Genomic DNA, 26,440 nt, shown 5'->3' with positions numbered 1-26,440 from the left:
CTAGTCATCGTCCGTATCTGCGTCAATGATGTATTAATACAGCGAGATACCGACCCTCATCATGCCACCCGCTATCTAAATGCCAGCAAACGTTTCTCATTTTTGCCCATTCACTTTTGCTTGATCTGAGTAATAGACTGTGTGTGTTTGCCGCGCCCCATGCTTCATCGCCCCTGTAAATAAACCTAAGAACGATTTCGACAAGTGAGTACTCGTTTATAATTTTCACTTGCGTACCCCCTTATGATTCGGGAGGGCGTCGTGCCAAACAACCACTGTTACTGCTAGAACGAGTCGCTGTTAGACTGACAATGTGAACCGTCAGCCAGAAGCTGACGTAGGCAGCGACCTCAATATTGATGGAGATTCACACCACATGTCACCACATAAATGTATGTATGCATAGATTTTTGTCTTGTTTTTTCTCATCAATGGTTGCGACACCGACGATGGCAGGACTGCTGTAATTGCGTGCTTTACAGGACGGATGTCACGGCTGGTTTCACTACTGTTTCGAACGTCCTGTTTCCCGTATTCGGTTGTCTTTTCCATGCCTCTTCGGTCGTTCTATACTTCGCTCATATTTGCCGTCAAGTGCTCTCAGGGACCGAATATACATCTAGAGAGATAACAATGTTACGGGAACCTAGCCGCTACAGCTCTTATAACGGTAGCCGTCACACTATAATTAGCACGGCGATAACGGCTGACTGGAGTACGGTGGCGTCATATGGACGGGGCGGTAGAACTGGTGATAATGGCGTTTTTGGTTTGTTGAGGTTACTACGAAATGCCAAATCTGGGTCTAGAGACCGTTTTCTTTCAGATTTAGTTTTGATTCTTCAATATTTTATATACGACTTTATCTAATTAATAAATTTTAAGTCCCGAACAGACTCATGCTGTATAGAGACTTTCTCACAATAATCTCTGCCTCGTGTGCGCCAATATAGTTATCAGTAATACGTCCTGTTTAATCACTGTTCATAGATATACGCATGACAAATATCGTCTTGTTGTACAGTCAGGCGGTAATTCATCACGTACTAAATCCAATTGGCTGGTTCTGTTGAGCATTTTTTGATCGCAAGTCGATAGCTGCTCAATTAGTTTGCATGTCACCTTACGTATATAAGGTGATAATTATATAATTTGAAATCGTCCTCTTTTTTCGTCGCCATTGGTGAGAGGTACGCTAACATTGAAACCATTATCATTGCTACTCTTTACAGCCGGATTTTGCATCAAACAGATCGATCGACCGACCGACAGGTAGCCAGATCGACTCTTTTATAATAATCATCGTCTAAGGATTGAACAAATCTTGCATTGGCAAAACGGAACGCACACAGTCTCGTTACAGAATTTAGGTTGCTATCGTGAGCCATTCTCGCGCGCTGTTGTCGCTTATTGTTCGAGAATACCCCAACGCTAATTGGCATAGATTGTAATGGCGATGATTTGCCTGTGTTGGGTAAACTTACGTAGAAGGCTCGCTTTCAGTGTAGCATTACGCGGAGCCCTTATGCGGCTGCAATCGCCGAACCGTAACAACGATCAGTCCAAGCCTGATCAATCTGGGAGCCCACGTCCTGATACGAAATGCGCAGGTCTAGTAGGTATGCCTTTTAAAGCGTCGTCACAAGATTCAGCTGGCTAGGTACGTACAGCGCAGAATAAGTCGTCTGACGGGCCACATTGAGCAAACGGCAGCTATCAGTTTGCATCCTTCGACCACTCAAAAGGACGAGCTGGGACCTTTGACGAGCGCAGGTACCAACCGATTTTAAAGATCGACGGTTACCACATTCAAAGTAACGCTTTGTCCACATAATCAGCCTTTCAAAATGAAACAAGGCTCACTGAGTCAACGCATAGCATACTTCTTTAACATTCACATATATTGTCAGTATGGACGCTTAAACTTTTTCACAGTTTCACAAATATTAGAGAAGTCTTCCCATATCCACCAACCTAAGTATGTACTACCGAATACTCAAGTACGTGTAGGTAAAAAAAATGCGTCTAACAAAATTCTCATTTCTATTTCCACTGGCGTTAAGTGCACGCGGGGCTTAAATGGCCGTCGCTAACTGTGCGCTTGCCGCTCTTCTTGTAGCCACGGTAATAGTGAAAGAACATAATGATGGTCCTACTCGTGACGTTTACCGTGTGCGCCTAATAAAAATTATCAGCCACCAGAGGTCTATCGTCTGTTTTTGCTGGGAACCGAGGTGGGCTCCCTTTAACCGCCACTACCAACTTCCTACGCTATATAATCACCGCGTTGACTGTGAATATTTACACAGTAACTAGAGGCGCATTTTGTAGTGTCAGTTTTAACGATATCATCTCTTTTTTTAATTTTAAAATATAGTTTGAATCAGATGAAATATGCCGTGATATTTTCCTAGCTCGAGAAACTTACATTATACCCTGTCTTATCTCCAAGGTCGACTTTCGTAATGGCTAAAATAAAATGGCACATAAAGGTCATTTAAGGAAAGGCTAGTTATATTAGCAGTAGTTTCTGTGCTTTTCAAGCAACAGACTCAATCATCACGAGAAAGACCTTGATCTCCATATTGTAACACCAATGTGAGCCATACGTAAAGCACTGTATTACTACTTTTGTTGTACCAGCGCAAACGGTATGTTAACGTGCATACCAGTTAATATTTTTGCTATATAAACTAATCCTCTATCTTACACAACTAGGCTGGTCGATTGCCCGATGCACGTGAGCATCTACCTCTTAAAAAGTTCTACATTGAACGATCTCCGGTTGCCTTTCGCCGACAAGGCACACGAACGTTAAATACAAAACGTACTACGTTCTCAAAAGGACTATTATAATCCTGGAAGAAGCAGCGTTCTATTAAGCTTCTTGAGTCTGTGCATAGATTTATCTTCACACGCCGTATTGCTTCATGCCCATTTGTGTGTACCAACACTCAAAGACTACATAATTACGTACCTTCGTCGCATTTCGTTGTTGTTGACGATGAAGTGCCTGTTGTTGTTCTTTGGCGCTAGTTAGCACTCTGACAGAGGGCAGACTTCCATGGATGACAATGTTCCTTTCACGATACCATTGGTCACTAAGCGGATCAACAACGAGCAATCGAGTCTCATGGGCCACAGCCTTAATACGTTCAACGACCTGGAAGTGAGTACAACAGGACGTATGGCAGGTGAGGCACGAGACACTATAGAAACGGAAAAACATACGTACTAGTGCTCTAAGTTTCAACAGTGGAGAAATACAACTTTAATTTGCTTAGGCTAATTAAGGTTTTGGACCTGGAGTCAGTAGAATTTTCCTTCAGTTCCAGTAAACGTTCATCTCCGGACACAGGAATAAAGACACTTCGGTTATGAATGAGACGGATAGACAGATGGACATGTGCAGTTCGACTGGAGTGCGAGAATAGTTTTAGTGAATGTCACTAACCTGTCTATGGTTTTCGTTGAAGACATTCTGGCCATTTACCTCGACGATTCGGTCGCCCTTCATCAGACCAGCGGCCTCCGCAGGTGAACCTATAATAACAATCATCAAGGACAAAATAACACAAATGTCAGCCGCTCCTTTGTTTTTATTTGCATCATGGCCTCAAGTCATGGTTACCAGTAGCTAATGTCTCATGAGAGTATTTACCGGCTACACAATTTCGAAATTTTTGAAACATACAGTGTCATATATTTAAGGCGACATAAGAGACATCTACGTACGTCGAAGCCAACAAGCAGTGAGCCATGAATAGAACCTGCTGACCAGATGCAGTCATAGGTAGCGTTCTGAGCTCCGCATCTGCACAACCCTAAGCGTCGACCTCTATACTATCAAAGGCACAATGCTTCATACGAACCATCAAGAACAGTCGTATTATGCGAATTATTCATAGGATACGTAATAATACAGAGGCATGCGCTATAGTAGGCACTGATGCAGTATATCTATTAATAAAAAATATATGGTCATACATGCCTATAGAAATACAAACACGTTTTATGAATACAACCGTGACGATAAAAACGCTTTTCAGAAATGGTATAATGTTGCAAGCATGCTCCTTTTTGACTTGTCATTTTCACTATAATAATGCAATGTTATTAAAGAACGAAACAGGTAGAAAAAAGTTAGTAATAAGCAGTTTTTACGTAGATCGGCTAACACTTTGATGATCAAATAAGGTACAGGTATATATATATATATATATATATATATATATATATATATATACACATATATCGGTGGAGAAAAGTCTTGCTCAAGCTCTCCAATGAATAGGAAACGGCCGAACTCTTGCATGATTTCGTTCCGAAATTATAGTCCAGTTACTGTACTTCAGAAGTAGCATTTGGGCTGGTTATTGTCGAGAAACGCTCCTCTGTGTCTTTAACAGTGGAGACGTTAGTTTCTATCGTCAGGGGATCGACATGTCATTGGCGTCAACAGCAGTGACTTCTTAGGAGAAAAACTCGAAAAATGGATTGCTGTTACTACCGAACGACCTGTTTGTTCGCTAGCTACAATAAACAGAAAGGTCGTTTGTTCTAGCCCGTCGCTTCAAACATGTAAGAAGAAAATATACCTCTAGTAGTAAATGGACACTCCTGCTAAATTATAAAGTGTTTAGGCTCTTCGCACCAGACAACGAAGCAAAGAAGACAATAGCTTTGCATTAATTGGATATTTCAAGTTAATACAGATCAGGGAGATCAGTCATGTTATTTGTGATTTCTGAAAACATCCATATGTTTTATGAAGAGTAAGACTGCCACGTTGCAAAATCGAAGAATTTCGTTATTTATGGAGAACCTAATCCTGCCACATCAAACGAAATTACGGGCGTAACCGACTGAACTTTTCTTTATGGCGATAAAGAAAATATTTAGCTCGACCGCAGAGCGTGAGATCCCAGGCAGACTACGAAGCTATAGGCAATGCAAAAACCCATTGAGGCTTAAGGAGATAAGCGGTTCGGCCGTATCCTGTGTTCCTGCTAATCGTTTCAACGGCTATATATATATAATTAGCAATGAAAGCCGAGGTGTAAGCATTAGTGTACCGCCCTCTCTCTCTCAGGAGTGCAAGGATCTCCCATTCGTATTTCGTCCCTAGCGCATTCAGCTGTTCGACATAGCCAGTTTTAGTAACTGGCTTTAGTAACCGATGACCGAACTACTGTAATAATATCATAGTTTGGTCCAACGGTAATGGAAATAGCTTGTCTTCGTTAGATGTACACTGAACATGACCATGTATTTGTTACATCTATTGAGATTGGAGCTTTTTTCGGATTACCATTCATCTCATGGCAAACAGTTGTAATTCATCGACAGACATGTTCCACAGACGAAGTTGTCTCATCTAAACACGTGATAAATATTTTTTTTTTTTTTACTATATTTTTCTTTTCTTTTCTATGCTAGACTTTTCTTTATAGTTTGCGTAGCTACTTCGTTCAGTTCCATCATGGGTTTGCTACCGATATACGTATAACCCGGTGACACCGAAATTGGTTGTTGCTTACAAAATCCGTTAATCCTATAGCTATTGCATTTTGCAATATCGGTAGCACAAGTGAAACTGTTACACGCCTATTTTTCTACCCATTATTAATATTAACGGGAACAAACTGGAACTAATTCAGGTAATATTGTAGATTAACCGCATGGTATAAGAAAATCGTCAAAATTATCATATAGAACTATTTACTAATGGTAATCGTACATAGATGGCTTTTGCTGGTCCTGAGAAAATGAGCTTGGCGCTATAAGATCGTCAGATCCGAAAATTGTTTAGCTATGAAATTCTGCCGCCTGACTTTATACACACGCGTGTCTGTCTACGCGTGTGTATGAAGTCAGTTATTTTGAAGATATCTTGTACAAAAAACAGCCAGCCACGCATGAAGAAAAAAAAGCACGGTAAAAGGCCAATAACAAAACCTATTTAATGTATGTTTCATACAGTTTGGCGATTTTGTATTTTGCGGACCACAATAACTCTTCAGATGAAATATTCAGGGTCTAGGCGCCTCGTTTTAACATAGTCTGGAGGTGTAATTTAGCAAGAAAAAAAAACAATGCCAATCGCTTACGGATAAGTAGGTTATATATATAGAATAAAAAGATATTGCAACAAATATATCTGTTGAGCTGGTTTACTAAATGTAAGTTAATATTGGCTTTGAAATTTGAATAAAACTGCATCAAAGCTCACTAGCTCGGCCGCAAGAGGTCATATGGGCTAATTTTTGATCATTTATGTCATACAAACGTCTTACGAACGCTGGCTTCATTTTTCTGGAAAGGCGGCTCGCAACTTCATCCATTTTGTCCAGACAGTATATAAACTTAACTTCATATATGAATCGACATTTTAAGAAAAATACGGGTATGTATAAGATCTCAATAGATAGATTATTAAATAACAGCTATATTTGAATCCTTCATCAATTCAAAAATCTGACACGAGGCTCTGAGAACAAACTGAGTAATGTACGATGTACTAGCGGTTTGAAATATATTCTTCACAAATCTATCATTGCGTCAGTAGATAACACTGCTCCCTCTTTGCACTGAATTTTCTGAATCGTTCCTTTTGCCTTTAAGGTCAAACGAGTGAAAATTCGTTTACTTCTATTCTCAACAAGTATTTAAATCAGTTCGTTGTTGTTTCGTCTACGAGCACATTGACGACGATCTGGGCTATTTAGTGAAGGCTAAATGCTTCAGCGCTAGCAAGATTTGGGCCAGTTTGCTGTTCCCTACTTTAGGAGACGAAGGACAACGACATACCACTACTATCCTATGTCAAATTCTGACGAAGGATCTAGCTTCGTGCCCGTTGGAGTGCTGCTGCCACGTGCTTCTACGCTTCGACCACTATTCACTCTCATACGATTGCTGAAACATTCGCTAACCATACTGTTATAAAAAAATCATACTTCATAGTTAAATGCTAAGTGTTAGACGTGCATAGACTGCTAAAAGAATCAGAGGAAGAACCTCATGAAAAGGACAACGGGACCATGGGGTAAAAATTTTCGCAAAACATTAACCGCATAATCGTTCTTGTTATTATTTTATCATCACTACAATCGTCGCCTCAGAATTAAGTCTGTAGTGTTCTTTAAGTGTACGAGCAGAACAACTGCCGCAGCAACTATCCGAACGTTCTTGCAAGCCGTCACCGTAACATTCGTGTAGCAGCAGCTGTACTTTTGTGGTACGCATAAATAAACCACTAACGGGACAGGTTGCAACAGGAGGACTTTGCTGCTGCTGTTACCAACCGCATTGAAACTTAGTGAACGCCTCCACTAGCCTATTCGCCGCCGCATTTGACAATGTGTTCGACCTGTTGCGTTACAGTCGCTTGTTTCCTGCTAAACAAATGTTAACGCTCGACCTTGCCTTCGCTTGACTTCAGCCTATTGGCGTTTATCCGTCTGACCACTTCATTGCGGATATTGTCACTTTTCCCCGCCAGAAGCAAGCCAGTAGATACCTGAATCAAGTGAGGGACCTACAGACTGACGCACCCGCGGATCTTCGTTTAGTTCTAATCATTGCTATCGTCGTTAACTATTCTCTTCACTGCAGTTATATTTTGGCTGTTATTATTGGGACAGGCCGTTACGATGCCTACTCTTCTATACGTGCTGCTAGCCCTCAGATTTGCACGGCGGGTCGATCTATTCAGTCGACCAATTTTTCTGCCGCACCACGGTCACGTCCGCCGGATAACTTCGTTATGAAGAACTCGCTCCGTAGAGCAATGACGAACGCAGCTGGGCAGAGAGATGTATCAGTGAAGACGGTTCTTTTTCATCATGGCTGTAATCATACGTGGACACGCATGTACATTATAGCTGATAGGTAAAACCGCGCCTCTATTTTAGCTAACAGCTGCTCCCTCTATCCATTTCTTAGCGTGTCCTTCTCTCTGCATTAGCGCCAAGCTAAAAGCACTTGGTGTAAAGTGTACAAGTAGGCTTATTCGTTGACTAATACTGAGAATATTGCCCCTTTGGCCTATTAGAACTGTATCGACCCTAACGCTTCGCAGGGCTTTCACTATCGCTCCTCTGTGGACAAACCATTCCTAACAATTATTGCATCTATTAGGTTACGATGCTTATGTTGACTATATCGTACGTTTTCGGGTAGGACTTTAAAATGATATTATCTATAACATGGATGAATCTTAAACTGCGTAATTGACAACGAGTGAGAGCAAACGACGAACTGGCATGATGGTTGAAGCATAAGATCGCCGAAAGCACGTAACAGCATAAAATACACAAATACAAACACACAACGACGCTCGAAACTAAGATAACACATTCGATAGATAAACAGATTTAATAGTAGTAAAATCCGTAAACCTTCTTTGTGTTTTTGATGTGACATTTCATCTACAGTAATATTTTGCAAATAAATTATACACCACTGAACAGTCATGGTAGCATGTTAACGTTGCTAGCACTCCACTAAACAAGACTTACGTGATTAAGACGTTTCGTTTAACTACCTTGATTGATTTCTAGAGAAGGTCCTGTACTCGGCTGAAATTCCGGTCGAATTTCAGGCCAAAAATAAAAATTTACAACAAAAGATCATACCACTCATAGTGTCTTCACTACTTCCCTACACATACTGTAGTCATTGTTGTCTTCTGTTTCCTTAGATTCGACTCTGTGCATTATCTAAGTGCTTATTATTGCAACGTCTTTACATTCATTTACACGTCGCTCGTCATTACGAAGGCGTCATCGCACGTCTCTGTACCAAGTTAGACCGATATCCAAATGGAATGCTATCATTCCATGATGATAAGTGAAAGTTATACGCGCCATGCCTAGCTGGGCGTCAGTTTCTTTATGAATGAAGACACAACCCCTTTTACAAAAGGCGATCAGTCTAATGTTCCTTTAGGCTGATCCAAATACTAGCTAACCATCACAGAATTTAATTACAGGATGGTGGCACCGAATGAGGCAGTGAAGCTGAATATTTGTGGTCTTTAATAATAATTTGACGAATTATGCCAAGTTTCATTATCAGTACTATTGCAACTATTCGTCAATATCCTCAAATTTGCACGTACACTATAATGGTTTACTGCGCCGGTGGCTGCCGTTGTTGTTATAGTTGCTTCGAACTACAACAGATCTCTAACTTAGCGCCAAATCAGCGGCGTAGTGTCGTCTTTCCAATTGTACTAGTGACTAACTAGAAGCGACCAATATACAGCGTACCAAATCTGTCTGCCCCTATGCTTAATGGCAGCTTGGCGCGAAAAATCAAACAATTCAAAAACAGGCAACTGTGATTAACAAACCTACTGCTCAAATAACAAGTTCCACTTTGGCCGGTCGATAATGCATATGATGGTGATATTTAACATGATATATCAACATTTAACGATTGTGCCCGTCTCATATACATATTCTTTTATCTTTTTTTCTTTGGTTACTGCTTTGAGCGAGCGTGACTACTACCCATATGCAAACGTTTCGCTGAGAACTTGAGGACAGATAGATTGTTGTCCCTGCTAAAAATGTCCGTAAAATTTCTTGTCGACAAAAAGTTGTCCAATAAATTAGGCATACAGTGAATCGTATATGAGCGCTAGTTTGCGACCATCATCGTAATAATAAGACTACTAATATCACCAAGTCGTCGTTTGTTGCTTCGCATTTCTAATCCTTTCTTTATCCCGGGTTTGATGTCGGTTTTTATCGTTTTATTCAAATTACAAAGATTTACTCGGTACAAGTTAGGACTATAAAAATATATATGCTTGGTGTTAGAAATAACATTTCCAATAGCTGATTTGTATTTGCTCAACTCAAAAATCTGCCGAAAAAATCCGGAAGAGCTATGGCGAGTGCAAAATAGTATAGGTAGTGTTTGCATGAGAGTACTACGAAAAAAAAAACGTACTTTAGTAGATCGTTTTTTCGTAGTGCAACGATCGCAGTGAGCTATTTTTGAACAAAGAGAATTTTTCATTCCATAGCTCTAGAATATTCACTACGTGCGGAACGAATATTATGAGTCGCTTTTGATGTTTACAAAACGCGAAATAGAACGGACGGAAATTCTGTTTTTTTTTGCCACGCGACATGCAAACGTCTCAAATCCGAAGTCGCAGCAAAATTTTTATCTGGACATAGAGATGATATGGGACAATCTGGCACACCACAGAACAAGCTTTCCAGCGTTCTGCAACACTTCACCGTAAGCAAAACCACGAATTCGAAATTCGACCGGCGGACAGGAAAAACGACTTACGTAATACGAAGTATGCGTTTTGTATGTTAAATTTTGCCATTAAATGTTACATGGAGAACGAATATTACGAAACGCTAAATTTAGCGTACATTAAACGATACTGGTGGAGGGGGGTCAAATTCTGGATAAACATGAACTTACTTAATGTCGCTGCTAATTTTGTCTGGAATTCATGTTGTTGGTATGATTCACTCGCCACATCTACGACAGTTGTGTCAGAACTGATGTGTTATTAGATTCTTCTCTCTAGTTAACTCTAGATAAACTCTTTTACAGAAAATAAAATAGGTAGAAGAAAATAGATCGTTACCTTGGTTGAGCTTTGCATGGTAGCGTACCCGCGGGCCATCGCTATAACTCTATAAAAAGCCTATTTGGGTAGAATATTATAGTGAAGTTCGTGCCACTAGTTACCAGTGATCAAACCATCCCTATGCCATAGACCTACCAACATTACTCTAAATAAAATTTTTCTACAACTATTCGTTGCGGTGGTTCGCAGAGGCAATAGGTAGATCATAAAGGTAAAAAGGCCCCACGACAGAAGCGTCAGCCGAAGTCAAACATCGGTTCAGGCGGCCTGAGGCAATCATCACATCATCGCTATGATTGTTGCTGGTCCTGTTGACAGCGGACTAATATGGGCTTTCACTGTTAAATTATATTATGGCCGCTGCAAGGACTCCTTCTGCCATCGCTGATAGCACACGTGGGGCAAAAATGCGACTGACAGCCAAACTTCACTAATAGAATAATTTATTAATTATAATATGATGGAATGGTAGCAATGCCGTTATTTCTGAGCTGCCTATCGTTATCAATTTGGCGACTTACATACTGATTTGTCGATAGACATATAATAAGTACACCCTTTTACGTATACGTATTCTGTATCGTATCTCGTATAAATATATAGTTTTAGAAGATAGCTGGCACGATCGATGGTGCTTTTAGATGAGCTTTTGCATCGTACGGAACGACACCGACGAACAGGTGCTGCCTCATATATATAATGCTTGGAATATCATTTTTGAAGCACGTTTATGAGCTTTTTTTTTTTCTCTAAATACTACGTGTGTTCAAAAGGAGTTTTTAGCCTGCGAACAAACCAATCGTTACTATGTGATCTTATTAAGCTCCAGGCAGCGAGATAATGCTTCTGTACTGGCGATTTCCTGCTTTTTTCCCCATATAATCGTAGCAGATATTCCTGGAACCTTTGATGTTTCATACCGACACCATAGAAGGATGTGCCTGTTGTTGCCGTATGGCCGCCACCGGGTTTACTTCAAAGTTAGGAATTTTTGCCGAATCGATCGGTACTGGCAGGGTTTAACACAATTACTAACAATAACATATTTCTAAGCAGACGACAAAAATCACGAGCTACTTTCAGCTTGTCGCAAGTTGGCAGTCAGCTAATATTCCTGAAAACTTCAAAGGCAGCGTTATTTGTGTTACGTAATTCTATTTGCGTAGATTAATAGAAATTTGCGAGAATACAAATCGTTCCCAGCAGTAATAGGCAACAGGTTTTCAGTAATGTGCAATAGGTACTGATAAGGAGTTGTTTGGTTCTTCGGATCACGGGTCTCCTGCCTTGCTATCTGGCCTGGTCTCTATCCTCAGTTCTGCTGAATCCAAGCGAACAAGTTCTTACCAGTGAGGTGAAGATGATTTCCAAATGTTTTGTTTGACGGCTAAGGCAATACAACGTGTTTCTACTATACAAATATCCAAATTGATACCGTTTAATCAACTCCGATTGAAGACAAACAGTTGCTATGACACAGCATAACCGCCATCGTTTGCTTCGGTTACTGACAAATGATACTGAGTGGCTTCCTAACTGGCCGGCCGGTGGACCAATCTTACACTTGTTAGCCCAAAGAAGTAAGCAGACGATGACGCTCACAGGAAAAAATGTGAAGGCTGATTGCCATTTCTGAACGGTAATTAAATACTCCATAGATTGACGGTTCATTAAATCATCCAAACGGTGATTCACCTTTTATTATCGTAGTACAGTCCGATAAATAGGCACCAGTTGGCCAGTCGTTCCACACAGACGAACGCCTGCTGACGTTCGTCTGTGTGGAACGTACATGCATCAATGTAACCTTGTCTGAGGATACCTTTCCGTTTATGGCTGTCGTAGGGGCAATGCCGGTTATAAAGGCAAGCAAAAAAAAAAAAGATTACCACGATGATGACGCCGACGACAAAGGCAAGCATTGTGCACGCGAACCACGATAGATGATCGTAGTCGCTTCTCTACGACGGAAAGCAAAAACTCAGGCGAAGAGTGATTAAGCAAGAATCATTGCATTGCATTGCATCGCTAGCGCGGAAGTAAAAAATGATCGGCGCCGTTAGATTCACACCGCCGCCTGTAAAACAGAGTCGATCTTAGTGAACAAATGCCAAGCGGCTACGACACTAGCGAAGCTATTCTTTTTTGTTGGTTCCATTAAGGCTCATGCGGTCCGATCCGCGGCTAATCGTTGTCTCCGGATGGGTGTCCATATAAGTGTTCAGGAAAACGTCAGTCATTCGAGAAATGTTTAAGGGAAGTGAAATCAGGTTTAATAATTCGTGTGGGAGACAACTTACTCTGTACTAGTCAAATATGGTATAAAGCACTTCTTCATTGCGAAGATTACCGTTCTCTGGATAGAATGCATACATGTGAAGAATGGTGGGGTTTAACAGAGTTCAATTGCTTAAAATATTTTGACCCTGATAAGCAATAAACATTGGAACTCTTTTTAACTCAGGCGCAAAGTTGAATTTTTTGCAGTATACGAAGTTACGAACATCGTTACACAAAAGAACCCTTCTACAATGTCTGTAGAACAAAAGTTGATTCAACTGTCTCATTTATTTGTAGAGAACAGTTCCCATTAAAATAGAATTCATAATTTTACCGTGAACGTAAAAGCTAAAAGAAGTGACAGCAAAGTACCTGAACGCGCTAATATTTCGTTTTTTTTTAATAACGCGCTACGGCATACTACAATCAATCTTCGTCGCTCAGCAACCCTGCGTTGTGGTTCATTCAACAACGGCAACGGAGAATAACAGCAACAGGAAAAATCATGTACGCGGCAAATGTTAAACGCCCACCATTGAAAGGGCATTTGTAAAGTGCCTGTTACGGGAATTCAGAAATGCCGGCTAATGCAGCTTCTACTAATTTGTGCCATAGCTTGCAAGGCCCCGCTAGTTCGTTTGTTACTGCTTGCTATCGTTATTTATTTTGTCTCCGTCTATCATAAACGGTAAATATTAGTCGATCTTCTTATTTCGTTAGACTGTAATGTTATTCATCTCAAATCCTCTGAAAATTTTAGGAGAACTTCTGCACCGACAATATAGTAGCCCGCCATCTTTGGCTTAAGCCCGTGTTTTCTTTACTGTGTATCATTCATTAGAAAGAGGCCATGCAGATATAATGGATGAACTAATCGACAAATCGTTTTAATCCAGCTACTTATTTATCGTTCTCTTGCTGTAGCTGCCACCCGTGAATTTCTACTACCACAGCATCAACGACTGGCTCGCCAGCTGCCAGCGACTACCGCTTTTGCACCGCCGTCATCGTCGGGAACTTTGACAGGTCGATAATGGTCTGTCTCTTTGAAGCATTTGACCACGATGACGAAAAAGACGACGACAAATTTGTTTACAGGCGTCACCGCGTAACGACAGCAAAAGTAGCATATGTTGACACGTTTGCACGTCCGCACGTGTGGATCAAAAGGTAAACACGCCCTTGTTTAAGTCGTTTTCAACGAACTAACACATCCCCAGTGGTTTTCACCTGCTGTAGATAGGCGGCAATGATGGGTCTTTCGCGCCCCCTAGCTACCGGATCAACAACTGTCTTTTACGGCTGGGACACCATGTGATTTTAACTGATGCCTATTCGGTGCTATTCGATTAGTCTTCGGTAGCTTGCTGCGCTCGTATTCGAACTGTTCGAGATTTTCGAACGAAAACTTTTCTGTTCTCGTTTTTCTGCGTACTCACTGTGGGAGTGCTTCGTTGAGGAGTTTACGAAAGGGGCAGTCAAACTTACTTTTGCTTTCGATCGGGGCGTGGGTATTAGTCCCACAAGAAGTGCGATTGATTCCACGTAGCACAAAAAGGCGTACGTGGCAGCGACCCCAGGGGGTAGCTTTGGTTGGGCCGCTGTTTCCTTTCATTTCTCTATACCCTCTGTTACGTGTTCCCTCTCGCTTCAATTGAAGCAATTTGAATCGCGTTACAAGTGCAACAATCGTAAGAGGTGCTGCAGCGTTATACTAGCAGTGCGTAACAATGAGCACGTAATTTAATTACAACAACAAGACAAAACAGCTCGCGCCTTCGTGGTTCGCTGCCCCTCGTCTTCGAGGTCTGCCACTCTGCATGTACTGCTGCTGCTGCTGCTGCTGCTGCTGCTCGACAGATCAGAAGAACATGATGCCTTCTTCTCTGGGCGGACACGACGCGACGCTTAAGCCGAGTCTGCACAAACAAAGGAAGACATCTGTGTAGACATGACGGCTAGTGATAATGAACCGGTAAGAACTACTGGGGTACATAAACAAATGAGAGCGCTGAAGTGATTTAACTGAACAAAAAATAAAGGCCGAACACAATCTTAACAAAAGATCGATATCACGGACTGTCATTGAAGACGTAGTAGATAAATTCGATCTGGGTAATGGTGCTATGTAGTTCTCATAGTTATTCGCTCTCCCGATTATCTTTCAATAAGGTTATTTCAAATATGACCAACTAAACTGTTTTGTGCATCTATGTGTAATTGCCGAAATTACTGCCTTAGCTAAACGGCTGACATCTTGTAAATAAGCCAATGTGCTAATTGACAATGTATCATTTATATAGGATAGTGATTAGGACCACAAAATACGTCTTGATAACGTATGAACAGAGCTAATGTATTTGAGTCTCTGAATATAATTTGGATTTAGTGTATACTGTAACATTTGATGCTGAGAGTAGATGATGAAAGTTATAAGTCAACTAAAATAAATTTAGGCCCTTTTGAAAATAATTCGTATCGGTATTGTTGACTTATTTAAGAATCAAGCTTTCAGTTGAATTCCCAAGGCTAACTGATCATCGTCCCTGAGCCTGCCCTACATGGGGCATAATGCATTTTTAATTCATGGCTCCTATAGAGGTTTTACAAGATTCCTACACTATCCAAGCAGGTTAATTAAGTATTTGTCCTACAACTAGTCTTCTGAAAATTATAAGAAAACTAATATTAATCGAATATTCCTTAGACATAACGGCCAGCCGCTTCTATTCGAGTCAGGTTATATTTGTTCAGTTAAGGCAACAATTCCCTGGTGCAGCCATTAAGATCTTAATGAACGATCATGGACAAACAAAAATGCTTATCCTTATTCAACTCTCCTATACAAGTGAATATGCATGCCTCTTTCTTTTTTCCTTCTTTATATATATATATATATATATATATATATATAGTGTCATGGCTCGAGTACTCTGTCGATTGCTTGTCCCAACGGAAAACACCGATCGCGTTCTATAGTCTCATACGTAATAGCAATAGCGACAACAGCAAATACATTATAGCCTCTGCTACCGGTGCTTTAAGTATGTGCGTCGTGCACCTGGTAATACCCGCCGCAAGTAGCGTCCTCGGCGCTCGCCGACACTTGTAAGTCACTTAAGTTGGCCAACTTGGCGTCGCAGTATAAACGTTTCGAGCTTTACGTCAGGTATCGTCACTATGTATTCCATCAGATGGCTGGCTCCCCTACCTCACGAAACTGACTTAAATTCTCGGTTCGTAACAGTCCAGAAAACGAATCGTTAGCTCGCCCTTCATGACCAAGTACCTAATCTCCCTTTTAATGTGGCTTTAATATATTTCTCGGTCTTCTAGTAATCGAACGAATGGAAAACATCCGAGTAGTGCTGGATTAGGACGTTACGCTCGACGAACTCATTCGAATGGTCGCCTCTACAGGTTTTGTTGGTCACAAAGAAATATGTCGAACAACGCAAAACGTGAGGGAAATGATGGCTGGCCCCCATGAACAAGCTCGAAGGAGAACGCTTTTAAAGCTAATGCGAAAAAACTGGACATTTCGGATGGGTAGATTACAAAACTAAACACGTTGGCTTCTAAGGGAGGTATTTCGTCGAATCGAACATAAAATACTCAAAGCCGCAAACCACTAGTCGAAGGAGACAGCTCCAAAGTTTGTTTCTTTGCAATAAATATACTAACAACCTAGCTGGCAACTACGTAGAACCTGTGGAGTGTCGAAAACCTCTTTACGTATAAGTCAATATAAGCGTTATCATTTAGTATTTTGATTAAAACGTACATGTCAACAACGGAACACTTTGAAACCACCTTGTAATCAATCTGCAGTCTCTTTTCATCGTGTAATGGTTCGCTGTTTCGTTAAGTTCTCTGGTTGGGAAATGCTCGTCTTTGTTAAGGCTACGCTAGAAATTAATTTCTAAACGTTGACTGAATAGAGAAAAAAGAAAATCATACATATTCAGTGAGATAGATCGGTCGTATTCCTTATTCTTTATTACATGCATGTATCTATACTGAAGGCACTATTGTTTTTGACCTGCCGAATTGGTAGCAAAGGTAAAATTTGACAATCTTCAAGCTTAACACAGTGCTTCTTACGCCACGAAAATACTTATCATAACGGCTGTCAAAGTTACCGCTGGACTTGTGCGGGGGGTATAATGCTTCAATACAAGGTTTTATTCATCAGTTCTTGTCATAAGCGTAGAATGACGAAAAAAAAAAGTCAGACCGTTTGATAAAGGCAGTTTGCCTGCCAGGCACTTGTATTATAAGCGATGCCACAAATGCGTTCAATATACAGGGGTTTCGTAAGCTACGCATTATGTTCTCGAGCAGAAATACTGCCCACAGCTTACCATGGAAAAGATGAAATAAACCGACGGTTTGCTTTGGTCACATTTGCATTTGAAAGCATTACTTACGCGCTTTCCGATGGTTTCAGGTGCTAGTTATTTGGTACCCTGGTACCTCTGATCTGTATGTCAGGCACGTATCGAAGTTTAATGTTAGACATCGTGTAACGAAAAAAAGACGCTGTCCACGATGAACGAAGCTTCGACATTAAAAGCAGACTTTGATGAACCGATCGTTCCCACATCAGATTTCCTCTTTTTTACCCGAAACTCAAATTTTGATCTTAGTAATGTGTGCGTTTCGATGTAAATACTAATTCCCGTAATAGTTACTGCTGCCTTTAAATATTACGTATGACGCTGTGTACGTTAATAGCACCGTATTCACGTGTGCGTTGATCGCAACAGGAGCACCGAGGCAATGACTTTAGTTAGGAATATGCCCGTTCACATGCAACATTTAGCTCCGTCTTGGTTTCCGTGATAAGGCGTATTGAAATACTTGAAGTGTGCGCAAAAAGACGCGTCATCTGCGCCGGTAGATTTCGAGTTTCAAAGGAGATTCTGGGTAGATGCCGAAATGGTATAGCAGCCATTCCCGACAAACAAATACTTTGCGATAGATTGGCACAAAATCAGCACGTAGTAGTACTAACTCTAGAGGTTAGGAAAAGATCTAAAACAGCGCGCCTATACTGTGGACGCTGGTCAAAGGTCGACGTACAGGTGCACTGGCGTAGTTTTGTATTCGTTGTCGCTAAGCAGATTCGTCTGTTTGCTATTACTGAACAATATGGTAAACTCCGATCGTCGAAAAGACATTTTTTGAGTCCAATAAATATCTCATGCACGTATATGGAAAAAGAGCCTACGTAGAGGCGTTTCCGCAGCACAGATATAGTGGCAGTTGGAACTATTGAAACAGACGAATCTGACACTCGGCCATCACAGCGCGGGCGTATTGCTGATGCATGTGTTCGCTAGCTACTAATGCATGTCTAATAATAAGATGTCTTATGCCTTTCGGTACGATGCCCGGCATGCACCATCTAGGTATGTTTGTGCCTTTATCGTTCTCTCCCTGTGAAACAAACATACCTTTAGGGGTCAGCGTGTCTAACAGTTCAGCTCAGACTGTGGCAATTCACGACACGGTCAGGGATCCGACATTGCGTGAAAATGAGATGACAGAAAAGTCTTGTTAAGCGCCAAGTGGCTACTGGCTGCTAGCTACTACCAATAGCTTCGGAGCGCTTGTTCAACAGATTGCTTTGTACGCATTTTCGAAAAGTGCTTTCTTGGATTATAGTACTATCAAGCGTACATTTGATTTCGGCAAATGTCCAATTCTGAAGGAAACGTATAGGTTTAGCCAATTTTAGTTAGGTAAATATAGCTTTAGATACACAAAACAAGATACGCCAGCTAAGAACAACGTTGCGTACCGAGCACTTTCGACATTATCGTCATATTGTACATGGTAAGATAGTAAATTGTTTTAATGTGGCCGATTGCTTCTATTACTCATTACGTGATCACTATATCACAGACTTATGACGAAACGACACACGCGTGCGTTTCGATACAAGCTAGACAGCGAGTGATAACTATTCTAGGCACATCTATTGCACAGGACAAAAACGACGTCGCTGTCAATTACGAAGTAAAACCCAATTTAGCGTAAAACAGCAATGCGTACTTCGACCTTCTATTAGCAGTAGAAGGCCACGCGCGCGCGTGTACGCGATCCTTTAGCGTTGGCCAATAACATTATAGGTGTCAATTTGGCCGCAAAGCGGCACACATGGCTAACCTTCAAAAGTAATTATACGCTCGTTTACTAAAGCTGGTGCGGTTATGCCGCTGTTAGCCACAACTTTGCGGTTTCGAACTGAGCATACATTGCGTTAAATGCGCTACAAGTTATAGCGATAGCGGAAATAACTTGTCTAGTCGAGTGCAAGTTAGCAGCGTCGTTGTCTAGAGCTCAAAGTTGCAAATAACAGTTCGAACGTGCAAAACACCCGAGCATCGATCAAAAGGTAGACATCACGCCGAAGTCAAATTACTGCATCTGCCATAAACGAAAGCTGACTGCAGTGTTATTGCCTGATGAACTGAATAAATCTAGAAACATAACTTACACACCTAGTAATTATGCAATTGAAAGCCAATAATAAATGTAATGCATTTTACTAATGCGCCTATTTCGCGCTGAATTCACTCGGGCGTATATCCTGTGTGTTTTTTTGATAGTCTTTGGAAAGAGTTCATGTCGCGAGAAGATAATGTAACGACGTTGGGAGTGTATTGCACCTAAAACGTAATCCTTTTGCATTTAATTGTAAAATATGTAATACTAAGTAGCAAAATACGTAATAACAAAGTTTTACCACTTGCATCTAACATAGGACGCTCGAAATAAACCACCCCTTTGGTGTCAGTAGTTGTGTCCCAACAGTCAGTATGTCTACTAAACTTAAAAATTACTGATTACTGAACAAAAGTAGTTAACACTAAAACTTGACCGACAAATATAATACCCCATTACGCAACCTGAAGAAGGCAATCGCCTGATTGCAAAAACAGCTATGTATATATTAGCATTATATATATATATATAATGCTTCGGCTGTCCAATAACACACGGTCATCGTTTCTGAGTAATAACATTTTTTTTCTATATTGCTAAATATATTATCGATTATGTTTGTGGACTGAATTGGGTAGACGGAAATGAGGAACGGTGTTCTGCGGAAGCTTCAAATGAACGATAGCCATTTATCTTGCAACTGTTAGATTTGAATCCTCGTTCGAGATAAACTGTTATGTGGTACAAGGCAGTACACGTTTTTCGATTTCTCTGTTGAAGCCATATATTTTTTTAAGGCCAGGAACCTACTGGGCGACATCAACACAAAAATAAGGTCACAAATTCCACAATGTCTTGTTTTTAACGATCATACGAGCGTAATCTGTTTGGAATATGCCTGTATCGTTCTCGCAGCACCATGCATTCGCTACGTATATAACATTAACCTGAACCTGTTACCTTATGTAACGGACAATGCCACTCGTTCTTCCCTCTTTTATGAGCAAACAGTACGATTACCTTTACACCCATACTCAGACAAAAGACCACCAGTCGTGGATTCAAGGGTGATAGTAGCCTTAACTGGGCGCAAGTAGAAGCATGTTATTATATCTAAAATCCCTAAATCCTTAAAATCGACGCGTCCTTATGACAGCGTTTTTAGGAAGCCGACTTGTTTGTATTCGATGACAAAATCGTTGACGAGGATTAATTTTCCCTCGGTCAACTTGAGATAATTTTTGACCGATTTTCAGTATAAGGAAAATCCGGAAAGGAAAACGTATTTGCTTAACAAAGCGCCCAGCTAGCAAAACAGTTTTCTTTATGGCGAATTTACCTTTAGACTGCCAAGCACTGACATCGATGTGAAAAGGCAAGGCACTATCATGGATGACATTTATACGTTCCTGTACTCTTCCTGTTTAAAGTAACGTGACAAGAATCAAATAGGATATCGGTCTTCGGGATTTAAGGCTTATGTGCTCGGGCATGTACGTGGCACTAAAACTTGCATTGGCGAACAGTTGTGCAGTTCGCTCATTTACTGTTAATACTAATTCAGGCTAACGGATCAAAATGATAGAGGGATTGAAGGCAAGTAAATCCGACAAAATTTACTGCATGAACAACGTTAATGTGATATTGTAAACAATAAAATCTCTCAGTACAACAACTAAATCCTAGTGCACTTTAATCAGCCAGAGAACGGCTTAATACAAGATCGAAAGGCCTGAAATTGTTTAAATCCAAAGTAATATTGCGAATGGACATAAAAACTCCGAGAACGACAAGGATGACGAAATGGTCATAATATAAAGGCACCCACGTACACACATTTTTGTTGCTGACATAGTTTATGCTTCAGAACCTGTCGTATGAACATGCCTCCTTCAAATTGATATGATCACCATCATGAGTTCTAAATTTGAGACTATTTACGTAATAAAAATAGGTTTCTAGCACGTAAAAGGCATAGGTCTAATGTGAAGTGAAATTCAAGATAATATGCTTACGTTTGACAGTACCATGTATCAGTGAAGAACTACTGAATTATCATTGAGCGCAGACTATGTTTGCATATTCCGTAACAGGAAATAATGTGATCTCAAAAAGATTATTGTTAAATTGACTAAATGAAAGTCTATTAATCAAGGTATCTTTATAAAAGGATCGTTTTGGGATTTTCCAAGGACGTAACTTATTGTCACGGTTGTCCTATTTTCCAATTGACACCTATACTATGGATCAAGTATGCCTATGCTTGATTAACAGTTTTTTTTACTCAAGCGCAGAATGCGCGACGACCAGAATTGAGCCAGGCTTATACCTCTGGATTTGTTTTTGTTATACGGTAACCAGATTGTGCCGTTCAAATGTCCCAGTGTAGACGTTACAAGCAGGACGTGTCTCAAGCAGGACACCAAATGACCGTCCAAACACAAAGTCCCACAATCTGTACATAATAAAAAAAAGCTTCAACTGAAATTAGTTAAACCGAAATAATTACTAAGCACAAGAGGCGCTTCTACAGCGATAGAATTCAAGCCGAGTCAAGTGACATTTGCAGCCTGAACTAAATAATGCTTGCAACATTTATCGCAAGAACAGCAGTCATATAAGAACAACAACAACAACAACAGCGTCCGCATCAATAGGTAAGTTTCTTTGGCGAGTGCTGATGACGACGAAGCAGGAACAGGCAAAATGGCGCTTAAAACGACAGGAAAACCTTGAGACAGACGAACAGGCAGTCAATCCTATGAGGCAATACCTTGGGGTCGTTGGCTTAAAGATGAGATGCGTGTTCCGCGGCTATTGTTTCATGAGGGAATTATATTCGTGCAAGCGCTCGGCTGGCCATTTTCCAGCACCTACAAACAGATTCTAAAATCATCAAGCGACGGAAGTGGATGGAAAGTGACTGCAGATATCGATCGTATCCACAGCATCGCGTCATGAACACGGTCATAATAATAGCAACAACAATTATATTATTATTATTATTATAAGAGCACAATTTCGCATTATGTAACAATAAGGTTGTTTTCAAATAAGCATGCGATACCTAGAGGCGGTCGATCTGAAATCGCCAAGTCAGCAACAGTTAAGTGAAGTAGATCTCTGCGGATCTTAACAATTTGTTTCCATTTGGCTGGTCACAGACCCAACGCAGAAAAGGAGATGAGTGCTATTTAGCGAAAAATTGTTAACCAGCTGATGTTTGATAATCAATGATATGATTACTAAAAACCCACGCCAACATGGCGCTGACCATCTACAGTGTATTTTAATGCTGCGTGCCAATCCAGTCCGACGGCATTAACAACCCCACGTTAACCCGGCTTTCTTTTTCTGCCATTAACCATATTAGCACATTTTTGTTTTCCACATTGCGACGTCGCCCATGCAAATGTTTGATCTATGGACATATTACTGACACTGACAGAAGTGAGCCTACCGCTTATTCAAAGAACTATTCACATGTAAATGAATCATTAGTAAAATTATAATACGAATATGGGCGCATTTCACCTAACACTTTCAAGGGTAACGTCATGTCCAATGGCGTAACAGACCGGTTTCAGTCACAGTGTAATTTTTTTTAACAAACCTAATACTATAGAGTTCCATTTGTCTTCGAACGATCATTGAGGTGCTCACATGTTGCCGATCTGAAACTGCACCTACCTTTAATCGAAATTGTCATGCAAGAGTTTTTTAATTTTAATAACGTTGTATATATAGTAACAAATAATTTAACTAACCCTTGTCTATTTCGCCTAGCGTCTGGATGTTCTTCACTTTGTCAGTGTGTAGATTAAATCCGTAGCCATTGAAATCGTTCCATTTGGTCAAATGACAGAGCCTGATCGTGGGCGCTTCTGGCGGGAGACTCATTTTGACGATTTTCTAAGCTGATCCTTAGCCTGAACAGTTTAGACACAAAAATCGCTTTTACTTGTCTTTAGCACTGCCCAGACTGAATGTCAATAGGAGGCAGTGCAAAAAATATCCTTAGACATCCGAAAAGCGTCGTCGAAAAGTCACACTTGTATATCATCCACCGGTGTACTTGCCGGTAGACCCGATCAGTTCGCCAACAGGGAAACGACAGCACTACCCCCACTGAATACGACGTTACGGTAATGCAAATGATTCTGTTAGTAGTTATTTGCTATTGAAACAGTACGTGAACGTGGGCACCTATTTCTTTTGTATCGACGATCACTCTTTTGCGTTTCACCTCGAACGATGACAATCACATCCAGACGATGCATACATTACACAGCCGTAATGGTGTCAACACTAACAGCATTCGACAAAGTTTTTCTTCAAGTGAACACTTAATCTCGTCTGAATTTCGTATTGTACGATAGATACGGATGAATCCGGCATTCACGAAAGCACTCACAATATCGATATTTTACCAATCGTCGCAGCCCACCAAGGACTTTCACTCCACTAGATCACAAGCAACAAGTTGTGTTACGACGGCTATCGTATACGATCAGCCCAAGTCCGAGTCAATTAAAAAAAATCGAACCCCAATCGATCGAGAGTGACGGACACAGGGCAGCTAGCATGAGGTGCATTGCCTCACCGTACTCACTGCTACAACTACTGCTGCTGCTGCTGCTGCATGAACCCCGCCGCAGCAACGACTGTCATCAGCCAACAGACAACGGACACACACAGTTCGACACGACGAATAGGTCTGGAAAGTCGCCCCTTTACTCCTCGTCTCCTGGTTGTTGGCCTGCCGTCATCTTCTACAGAGAGCGATGGTCTTGCTGCTGCTGCTGCTGCTACTACTGGAGCTGTTGGTGATGGGGCTCGTGATGGCTGGCTGCTGTCGACTGATGTGTCGTCGTAATCGCTACGGCAGTGGCATTAGCAGCATCAATATTGCTGCGGCGACGGCCAGGCAAACTGACGGACCGATAGTCACTCGGTCGGTAAAGCAGCGGCGGCGGCGGCAGCAGCAGCAGAGACGACTCCCCTCTACTCGCCACTACGGCTTCTTGCAAATACACCGGCGCACGCACAAACGCTCACAGACTTAGATACACGACTCACTGCCATGGCGATCCAACTACCAACGCTCTCTTCCGTTAACCGGCAGCAGTAGCAGCCGCCACCGCCGCCGCCGCCGCCACCGCCGCCGTTCGTTTACACACGTAGCAGCCGCTAGCGCTGCCGTCGACTGTCGGACAAACAGACCGACGGATGGAACCGCGGCCAACGGATAGAAGCATTGACTGTCCGCGAACTGCTGCTGGTGTGGCGCGGCGCTGTTGTTGCTGTATCACAGTAGACGTTTGCTGTTACCGTAAATGATCGTCGTCTCGTTGCCATACGGCGAGTCGTGTCCGTCCTGGTTCTAAGCAAACCACGGCAGAGCAGTGGCTGTAACAGCAATCGCAAATCGCCGGCAGCTGAAAACGATGACCCTGCTAATACCAACTGACGTTTGGCGATTATGTTGTTTGGTGCCAGTTTATTTGATTGCTATTGCTTCTGCTATAGCAGGCGGACATAATGCACTTAGAAGCAACAGCACCGCGGCCTTAGCTGAGAGTAATGTAGCTTATTTCAATCTAACTCAACGCGCCGCAGTGACTGTTCGACAGCATTGGGGGTCTCCTCTCTGCCATATGCTTCCCTAACGCTCTCACACACCTGCGCACCTCCCGTATTCTTGCGTTGTGGCCTGTGCTGCCGCCGATGTTCTGCTAATCCTGTTTAATTGTGGTTGTAATGTAATCAGGGTCAGAATTGGCTAGCCCATGTCCCATTCCCCATGGAGAGGGGGGGTGGGGAATATAACCGACGCGATACAAAAGATAAGAGTCGATCAGCAGCCGATCGTTAAACTAGCTGACTTCCGAACACAGCCCGACATTGATGGCTGTTGACGGTCTAGCGGCTTTTCAGATGACCATGGAACTTTCGGCTGCTGGATGCTGATCTATTCAAACGTTCCCGCTGCCACCAGGCGAAGAAGGAGAAAGGTAATGGTAGCTGAGGGGCTTTTCCGCGCCAAGTGGCGCCGATTTAACTGACATTCAGCGGACAACACGGAGTCGCATGGGACGACAGCGCGATACAGTAACGAAGTCCATACCTACAATTAACGGCGCATATATTCGCTCGTAACAAATAACTAGCTTGTAGCTTGTCCTCGTCCCGTTCAGTTAGAGTTGGCTCTGTATGTGTCAATACATTGACGATGGGCCAAGTCGTCGATGCTTACCCACTCTGGATACTGAAATTTCGTAGCCCGAGATGCCAACAAAGGGATTATGATAAGAAAAACGGCACGGCATAGAAGTATTAACCTCTGTTCTATTTGCGTTGATTATCACGGGTAATGCCCACTAAGCCTAAGTCTTCCTTTTGGCCGAGTCTTAGCCGTTTTTATTCTGTAGCGGATAAGCTAAGAGCCAGTTCGGCTTGTTCCGCTGTTTTTTTGTTGCCCTGTCCTATTGCTGGTTACTTCCACTCTGCGCCGAATCGTGTTAGCGAGATACACCTAGGTAAATATTTAGGCCAGTATAAGAGTAGATAGGTTGTAGCATGTCGGGTGCTCTAACGATGCGAAATGTTAACAAACTAAAAATCGCGGAATACCTTAAAAAAAAAATTTATGTACATAAAGCAGGTTCAAAAAACAAAGTCGGTAGTGGACCATACCTGTTCATCCCCATAAGATGCTATCGCTTTAGCCAATCACATGTAATCCGCTAATGGAAAGGCAAACTTCTCGGCCAGATGACATGCCTTCAGCACAGACTTTCCAGGAGTTCTTTTTTAAATAGTAGTGTTTGTAGTTACTTCTAATCACGATAATTAGTAGTTTTAAAATGGTCGGTCTTGCTTAATTTTTCTAGTCTTTTTCAGACCACAGGTTTGCGGACTCGTCATCATCGACAATAATAGACACACATTAGAGGTACTACTACTTATTGAAGCCTTCCTTTATTGCCCAATGAAATGTTTGGCTACACTATATTCTTAAAAAAAAAATTATAAACCTATGAAGGCTCGGAAAAACACTATAAGGCGCAAAAGTTTCTG

General features: G+C 41.6%; 1 protein-coding gene across 1 annotated transcript in view; it reads right to left on the bottom strand.

The window, feature by feature from the left end:
• LOC111269666 (putative PDZ domain-containing protein PDZK1P1) overlaps positions 1-24,415 on the bottom strand; it is a 62,792-nt gene extending 38,377 nt beyond the window's left edge. The window contains exons 1-3 of the mRNA XM_022849428.2: positions 23,128-24,415; positions 3,455-3,543; positions 2,978-3,163 (exon numbers count right to left, since the gene is read on the bottom strand). Coding sequence (XP_022705163.1) covers positions 2,978-3,163; positions 3,455-3,543; positions 23,128-23,260 — 408 coding nt within the window. The 5' untranslated portion in view covers positions 23,261-24,415. The remainder of the gene's footprint in view (positions 1-2,977; positions 3,164-3,454; positions 3,544-23,127) is intronic.
• Positions 24,416-26,440: the final 2,025 nt, after the last annotated feature.

The sequence above is a fragment of the Varroa jacobsoni genome, unplaced genomic scaffold (assembly GCF_002532875.2).
Source record: "Varroa jacobsoni isolate VJ856 unplaced genomic scaffold, vjacob_1.0 scaffold_1404, whole genome shotgun sequence".
Lineage (NCBI taxonomy): Eukaryota > Metazoa > Arthropoda > Arachnida > Mesostigmata > Varroidae > Varroa > Varroa jacobsoni.
The sequence above is the reverse complement of the archived record's forward strand: the minus strand, read 5'-3'. Positions and strand labels throughout refer to the sequence as shown.